We start from the raw sequence: 9091 nt of genomic DNA on the forward strand, positions 1-9091 counted from the left end.
TTCGAGTGTGTTTGTGCACCTTTCTGATTTCATTTACAAATGAATCTCACTCGCCGGCAGCCATTTCCCATGCTGAATTTACCTGCTTTCCCCGACCTTCTATGTTCATATGTTGACCTTTGGCAAAGAACTCGCCATCATAAAGGCATCAAATGGGCTACAAGCGAACGTGTCTTGGGCCAAATTGAATGAGCTTTTAAGTGTATTGAGCCAGAGACAGAGCCGAGTCGCATTCAATGCGATTAGTTACCGCACTTGTCTGCCGCCTAAATGGCTTAATACCTGGCTTAAATGCAAATCGAGAAAAGTATTTACTTATATTTTTAACTTATATCGTTCGAGTGTAGGCGACCTTTGAGTTTATACTTCAAACTTTGAAGACTAAATAAATCAAACTGCACTTGCAATAAACTATAATTGGCCAATTAAAAATTAATGTAAAGACTATCTGTTTCCAACCAATCATAAAATAAGCAAATTTGTTTTTAGTTCTTCATGGTTTTTTTTTTTTTGTTTAAATAAAGATTAAGTAGATTTATGTAAGCTTGTGCTGAACTATGAGAGTTAACTATGCATTTAAAACATGGTTGAAAACTTAAAGAGTTACATTTGTTTAACTTAAAAAGAAAACTTTTAATCACGGGATAAAATAGATAATGTTTAACAAACATCATACCACAAATCGGTTTTAAATATGGCCATAATTTCTTCGTGCACTCCAACTCTGAAAAGCACTTTGCAACGCATTAAACTTCCTATTCATAAATCAAAAAAAAATGAGGAAACTTGTTTCCGAACATATTTTAAGTTTGTATTTGAAGAGGCTCTTTAAAGAGCATCGTTAAACTAACCCCTGGAACAACAGGGAAAGAATCGCTATTCGCTGTGCAATCAACAGAAAACCGCAGGGCGTGTGGCGCGTATCGAATGGGTTAGTGGGGGAAGCTCCCTCGAAACCAATCCCAATCAAAACCCCCATTTACCTGCCTTTTGCTGGCCACCTGTGCACGTGGTTTGATTCCAATGGTCAGCTGTTTGGCCGCCGGGGCTTTTATTACCGTTACTATCGGCTTTTGCATTTGGTATTGTTGATTCCGGGCCTTGTTATTCGACTATTTTGCGTGTAATTAAAATTTTGCAGGGCCCACTGCCCACGACCCCAATGATAAATTCATAAACTGCTGGAACAGGGGTATTTTCTCGTTGCTGTTTGTAAATTAATTAAAATACTATACGATTTTGTCAATATTTTCTTGATTGAAATATTATTTACGTTGTCGAAATTGTCGATAAACAGCATGTGTTTGTGTTTTGCCTGTGCAAGTATTATGATAGTCCTGAATGTTATGTTAAATTAGTAGGTCTCTAATATTGTGATAAACAACTAGATGTGTAAGTTGCATGCCCCGTTTGTGCTAAAGCTACTTAAGCTACTGAACTACTGAATAGAGTGTGATTAGTGAACCCTGCAAGAAAGCTAAACCTTGTTTGTATTTTCAAACCTCACCAACAAACCCCGTACAACCCCAAAACCACCCCCAACAAATTGGATTCGATTTGCGCAAACCTGAAATGCCTGATACCTGAAACCAGACGCACTCGAATGGGTCGCAGTCCTGCAGCGAAGAGGACGAGGCCATGATTGTCCTGGAGGCCCTGCAAATGGAGGCGCAGACCACCAACGATGAGACCGAAGATACCGAAGATGAGGCCGCCGAGGCGGAGGACATGTTTGATGCCGATGCTCCTTTGATGTCCCCCACGGGCAGTCACAATAGCTCAAATAATAACAACAACGGCAGCGGCAGCAGCAGCAGCAGCAATTGCATCATAAACAACAACAGCAGCAGCAGGAGCAATATTAATTTCGATAATTGCAATGCGAATGTCTACAGTGGTCAGCAGCAGGCGAAAATACTAGGGTCAATTACCAGCGGCAACCAAACGTTAAATTGTCCCACATTGAATGCAAATACAAATACAAATACGATTCCGAATCCGAGTAGCTTCACCACCAATAATAGTCACTCCAATAGCCAAACAAATGCGAATGCGAATGCGATTCCCCCTCCCAACACCACCAGCAACAGCAGCAGCACAACAGCAACTCTAGTTGCAGGTGCAGCAGCGACAACTGGCACAGCAGCAACATCAACTGCCAACCAGCAACAAAATCAAAACATTTCCTCCAGCTTAGAGATAATCCTTTCGCCAATTATCCAAAGTAGTCGACGGTAAGTTTTTATTTTTAGTTTTCTTTTCGGTTCTCCCTTCTTCCTCTGTTGTTTTGCGTAGGTATATAAGCGTTTTCTGTTTTTGTAGCTAACAAGAAATAATAGCGATACCAAAACCGATACCGACCTCTGACCTGCATGTTAGAACAGAGAAATAACAGAAGTGACTTTTACCTTTAGATGAAAATTGCAATTTTTTGCTACTCAGTTGGCTCAAAGTCGAGCTATATTGTGTGTATATCTGCTATTGTTAAGGATTGCATTGAAATTTTAGCTTTGAGATGTTGGCAGACATAATAAGTTGAATGCCCTTTGTTATGTTACCCACGTATTTTTCCCCTGTTTAACATGAAACTTCATTGAACTGTGCGGGAAATTTAAAAATCTCCAACCCCCTAAACAGATACACGAACCCAAAGTCATCTCCTTTAAGTGTGCGAAAACAAAACGAAACGAAAACATTATAAATTATGTATTAATGTGCCCGTTAGGCCTACGCAATGCTGGCAATGTCGGGACCTCCCAGCTGCCAATTTTCAATTGCCTTTGGGCCAAGATAACAATCGACTTGGGGGGCAAAACAATGGCAATGGCAAAGCCTTTCTGGCAAACATTCATTTTCATTTCAATTTCACTTGTTTCTTGCTTTCGTTCTGGATTTACATCTGATTTGACTGCCTTTGCCTTTGCTATAGCTACTTCCCCCTTATTTTTCCGTCGACGTTTTTCCGCCTCGCAGGGCAACACAGAAACGCACAAATATTTATGTAAGCTAGGAAATTCGACAGCCTATTTACAAATGAATAGGTTAATGTCATCGGGGTGGATTCTGTTGTGTGTTTTGTTTACGAGCAAGAAACTTGGGGCAAATTGACTTTAAACATGTCAATTTAATTTTGGGATTCCACCACCCAGGATCCATCCAGAAAGTATGCTATGGCAAACACAGAAATATTACTCATACGCCGCATTGCACGCAGCCATTGAAGCAACAAAATGACAATTTTACAACAAATTAACCGTCCAGCCAAGCAAAAACAGCCAACATTCGTATAAGCGAATGAATGTGAAAACCCAGGACATTTATTGCGAGCTGGGAATTGCAAGTAAATGACCTTCAAACTCGATAAGCGAAAACAAAACAAGCGAAAGTGCTAAAAATATACATAATTTTCAGCGCACACGAAGACTAAAGCCCCTTACACACATGCACATGAAAATATGATAGGATGATAGGACACAAAACACACCCACAGTCACACATTAAATCGAATGTATGGGGCCTGGAAAAAGCGAGCCGGGTAAATGATATTTCTGCCGGCTCGATGCTCCGATGTTTCGCCAATGTTTCTGTGCCTCCGACCCGCACATAAATACAAATTTCAACAAAACAACAGGCCACAAAACAAAAATAAACCCACAAAAAAATAAGCGATGAAAGCAAAAAGGCGCAATGTTGGCAACAACCGAGGAGCAGCCAGTAAAAAAACAAAATACAACAACCAGGCTAGGCAAACATTTCATATCGTAGAAATACTTTGGAGCTAAATAAACAACATTTTGTAGAAGCACAAAAAAGGCTAACAAACAGTTAAACAGCCTGTGGTGTTTGTTGACCTCGGGTTGCTCTCTATTTGATAAAGTTAAATATTTAGGGTCATCTACTATTTATAAAGATTTTCGCAGGTAGTTAGAGTGGTAACAAATCGAATTATCGGAATGGTTTCAATGAAGAAAAATAAACTAATTTGTAAAAACAAATAAATATTTTCAAGGAAACAGCAAAGTGCTGCTCTAAGTCTGTTGTAAATGAAGACTTTTGGGAGTTGTTTATAAAATAAACGTTGTACATTGTTTTTGGATTCCTAATGGTATTTGTAAAAATAATTTTCAAAATATTCTTTTCTTAACGTATGCTTAAAATCAAAATATGGTTAAATTAATACATTTTTAGTTATCCGAAAGAGTGGAAACATTTATGTATTATATTTTACATAGTCTTCGTATTTTCGGCATTGTAACTTTTTTTTTTAATTTTTGTTCGATGTCTGTGGAACAGAAACTCGGACTTTGAAAGGGTATTTCAACAAAGGGTCTGCGTGTTCGACCTTGGTACAACGACAGTTCTTGTTTTAGATTAGACCCCTCAACCTCGCCCAGCCCCGTGCCCTCTGGAATTCGGCCATTTGGAACCCTTCGCGACTTGTAGCTAGGCCACACGCCACCAACAACAAAGGGACTTGGGGAAAACTTTACGCATTTTTGTCACAGAAACAAAATAGAAAACGAAAATGAAAATGGCAGCGGAGGAGGGAGAAGGAAAAGTGCTGAAAATGTGGAAAGTGCCAGAGTGGCAATCGTAAATTTGACGCACATTTTTACCCGAGGGCGGAGATAAGCTTATGAATGGGTATATAAAAACTCACCCCATTTTCACATTATATGTGTGGAGTGACTTTTTTTTCCAGGATTTCTTTTATTTTATGGATAAATTAAGTAATTATTTGTGGTGTGGCGCCAACTGAAATGATAAAAAGTATTCAATTTGTGGCAGTCGCGGCGATAAAACTGGATTTACTACGGCCATAAACTGCGTGGGCGGCACTTGAACTATATTTTTTGTAAATTTATTTCAACAAAATGAAGAGCACCATAACGCATACGCACTGTAGTCGCTAGAACAAACTAACAAGCTATACTCACCACCATAGACCATACACATACATTTACACTTACACTTACACTCACATTACCGAGCACTAGAAAACTTAAATGAGAAAATCAAATCAACAAGGAAACTTACCCTAACATATGCAAATATTTTCTCTTCCTCTTTTTTTGCTACTTTAATTTTTATGGCATGCCACTGCAACCACTACAAAACTACAATGCAAACGGCAGAGCGCAATTGTAAGCGAAATGAGCACAGAGTTGTGAGAATTAGCTAAATTTAATTTGCAATAGCCAAAGCCCGTCGACCATACCCCTGCAGTAGGAGTGAACTGTTCCTCCAATCCGCCGCCCACTGCATTCTGCAAACTTTGGTTGCAGCAACAGCAGCAGCAGCAAAATCAGGCATCCCAGCAGCAACAGCAGCTACATCAACTCTCGCAGCAGCAACAGCAACAGCTCTACGAACAGCAGCAGGCATGGCTCTAGAAAAGAATAAACACGCACAACATGTAAGTGGAAAGTTAAATGGAAACTACATGCGGGCCAAAATCAACAGAAGAGCAGAACAGAAGAACTACAATAAACAACATTTAAAAGCCGCCGGGGCAAAAGTTGGTCTAAAACTTTTCACCAGCAACGTTGCGTTTGCAAATTAAATGCACATTATGCCAACATGTAAATAGATAATGATGTATATAAGTAAGTTTGGGTAAAAGAACTTAATCGTAAAAGAGGAAACGAAGTAATCTTAAGACGCGAATAATCAAAAAGCCAAAAAAGCAAATGTATCTCACAGATAAACAACAGCAATTGGGGGCCTCTTGAATGAAAGCGAAAGAAAGCATAAAAGCAAAAATAAATTGTGCGTTAATGATAAGCGGGGCACATTTCAGCAGCATAAAATTTATTAAAATATGCGCACAAGCCAGACAACGCGAAAAACTTAGGCGGAAAAGCCAGGCCCCCAAAAAATAGGCAGCACAAAACAGGCGCACGCAAGCACACACAGACACAAAAAGGACTGGCCGGAAATCGTTGGCGATAAATATAAAATTTTATTGTTGTGCTTCGTATCTCTTCGAATGTGTGTGAGTGTGTGTGTGTGTGCGCCTGGAAGTAAATTAAATATACGTTTTTATTAACTACTAAGAACCAATTTGATACGCATTTAAATAATGCCTCTTACACAAGAGCCCACACAAGATTATGTAAAATTTAATTTTACTGCAGCCGGAAGCAGCAGCAACGAGAAAAGCCAAATAAATGTAGTAGCCTTTATGTGTATGTAATTTAAATAAAATATATTCGTAAAAGGATCCTCTAGTTGTAGCCCCAAACAACTTACTTACTTATGCCAACAACGTCCAACAATTTCAATAATACTTACGTAAGCGAAAAAATTTTGACCATATATGTACGTTATGCCCAATTTAGCTTAGTTTAATCATTTGCTACTAATTTAAGTCTCACCGTCCGTTGGTTGGCCTCTTCTTTCTTATGTGACTTTTAAACTGTGTAAATATCCCTACTATTAATAATATTACTCAACAATTTGTGTGGTCAGACTAGAGCTAACGAGTAAAAACGAATACAGAATGCATATGAAATATTATCGAATAAACACTTTTACAATCTACTGCATATTGGTGTAAACTGTAAACGAAACCTAATTATATACGATTAATTGTCTCTAACAAGATTTTACCATGAGTGTGTCACTTTTATATATACATCTAAAATATACAATAAAATTACAACTAAAAAATAAACTGCAAGCGACGTTTTATACAAACATCAACACAGGCATGTTTTATTTGTTTTGGTGGAATGCCTTTAGCACTATCTGGGGCTATATAACAAAAATGCGGCCCTCTGGGGCACTTTAACTGTAAAGAAACAATAAAAAGCATAGTCTTTTGATAAGGAAGTGGACAGGACAGGATGGCCAAGACAAGAAGAGCCTTGCTAGCCAAAGTCAAGCGATAAGCAGACGAGATTTCAGAAGACAAAGGCGCCAGCGAAACTTTCAAGTCGAAAGTCGAGTCGTGGACAACAATGCAAAAGGGTCCTGTGAAATTAGCCAACTTACACAGTACAAAGGAAAGCCCTTACGAATTATGAATGGCTGTGCATAAGTTTGGCTCAAGTGGTCTAAAACTGTGCAGAGAGGGCCAAAAGCAATCTCAAGAGCTGTGAATCAGTTTCGTCCAAAGCTTTGAGTGACAACTACAGTTAATTCTTGTAAATTATGAGTGTGCAAGCTATTAAATACGAGGTTTTTTTTTATTTCAGGATTAAAAACTCCACATTTTTACATTTTGCAGACATTAAAGCAAATTGGAGAGGTTGAAGTATCACATGTCCCAAAACCCTAACAAAGTTTCTTCAGTAAGAGAACATAAATTACTTTTATTTGTTTTTATTTTAAAGTTTTTAACTATATATTTTGTTATTATTATTATTTATTTTAGATGACATCTATATTTGCTAAATAAAATAATAAGTATAATATAATACCAATATTATAATATAAATATAAATATATGTTTCACTTTCATAATCATTATTATTTATTAAAACAATTTAAATTATTTTCGCTGAGTCTAATTTCAAAATACGCGAGAATGGTTCAGGAAACGAAGCCATTAAACGGAGGAAATGTAGATTATTTTGAAATATTACATAAAACGACGAATTTCACGAATACCCCGAACCGGCGAGGCAAAGTTTAATCTTGATTAAACTGAGTAAAACTTCAAGAAGATGGATACATTTTTTTCACTTGCGTTTGATTGACAAATAAAAGTTATAAGTACACTTATTATTTATATTTTATCAAATTATGTAAAGATTCTAATGCAAATAAAATATTTTGGGCAATAGCTAATTTTGTTTTGTTTCAAAAGTGTTGCATATTTTTGGGCACCCAATCGTAACGCTACCCAAAATCGCCGCATAGAGGGCGCTAACAAAATTTTAAGGGCGGCGCAGCATTTTCTTGACTTTAATTGTTGCACACTTTTGGGCATGCCGATCTCGTGATTTGTTCCATTCTCGTTAGGAAAAAATGCAGGATATCTCACCTCAGACAGGATCCACATTGCTATTTTAAGTTTTTATTGCGTACATTTCGGCGCTGCTGGCTGTTCAAACTGAGCAGCAGCCTACTGAAATTTCTGTTCGCCTGGTGTTTGAGGCCGAGAAACTGACCGACAAAATCGACACGAATGGATCCCAACTCGAACCCAAAAAAAAAGCCCAACATTGCGCGCTTCAAAGCAAATCTTCCTGTTTTTGACATCAGGCCAACAGAAATCCCAGTAGGTGGCTGCTCTAGTAATTTATTTAGTGGAGCTCTCCCATTGGTCAACCAATAGGAATACACCTTCCCGATTGCTTAAAACAACCGTTACTTTTTTCCCAGTACATAGAGGCGTAGTCAGCATAAGCAGGGGTTGGGGGGCTAAACGACCCCAATTACCGATCTCATCCCCGTTGACAAAATTCTGACTACGCCGTTGCTAAGCGCAGAAAACACAGTGGGTCACCTACTACGATTTATGTTCGCCTGATGTTTCAAACCGAGAAATCTAAAATTTTGCCCATCGACAAAACCCAATTTTTCCCAGTCAAACTCAACAAATTCTGATTTTGAAGTACCAGGCCAACAGAAAGCTCAGAAAGTTTTCGGAGTTTAAAGCAAGTATCGAGCGAACAGCTGTGCGAAACTGCACGAAGCCACTCCCCTGGAAAACATCCGTTAGTTTGCAACTATACTCTTACTAGTGATGAGCACACCGCTTGTATTTTTGTTTGTGACACGAGTTTGGCACGCAAGGCACGAAATTCCGTAATATTTGTATGGGGCGTTGGGAAAACAGTAGGCACGAGCACATCTCTAAGTAAGCGTCGTACAGACTGATCAGCTGTTTGTTAAACAGCTCCATCGTTTCTGCTCGCCGTTATATGTATAAAATACAGAAATCTCACATTTTGCCTGGGAAAATTAGAAATGATTGCCAGTAATTTAATCTTATCGGGACTCTTTAATAAGCCAATACAGGATCTTACGGTTCTGAATCCAATATTCAGTAAGAAATAATTGAACAAATTATTCTTTTAAATGAATCAAACCAATAAAATCAAACCTAATCTCAGTGACGCTGAAAAACTACTCTAAAAGC

At 38.2% G+C, this 9091-nt stretch overlaps 1 protein-coding gene across 4 annotated transcripts in view; it reads left to right on the plus strand.

Moving 5' to 3' along the window:
* LOC108142973 (band 4.1-like protein 4) overlaps positions 1–6705 on the plus strand; it is a 59748-nt gene extending 53043 nt beyond the window's left edge. For 2 of the 4 annotated variants that reach the window (XM_017267126.2, XM_017267128.2), the window contains exons 16-17: positions 5136–5144; positions 5199–6705. In XM_017267126.2, coding sequence (XP_017122615.1) covers positions 5136–5144; positions 5199–5393 — 204 coding nt within the window. In that variant the 3' untranslated portion in view covers positions 5394–6705. Of the gene's footprint in view, positions 1–1593; positions 2235–5135 lie in introns of all 4 variants that reach the window. The other 2 variants (XM_017267123.1, XM_017267129.1) reach the window with 2 other exon arrangements.
* Positions 6706–9091: the final 2386 nt, after the last annotated feature.

This window comes from Drosophila elegans, unplaced genomic scaffold (assembly GCF_018152505.1).
Source record: "Drosophila elegans isolate 14027-0461.03 unplaced genomic scaffold, ASM1815250v1 contig_468, whole genome shotgun sequence".
In the NCBI taxonomy this organism is placed as follows: Eukaryota; Metazoa; Arthropoda; class Insecta; order Diptera; family Drosophilidae; genus Drosophila; species Drosophila elegans.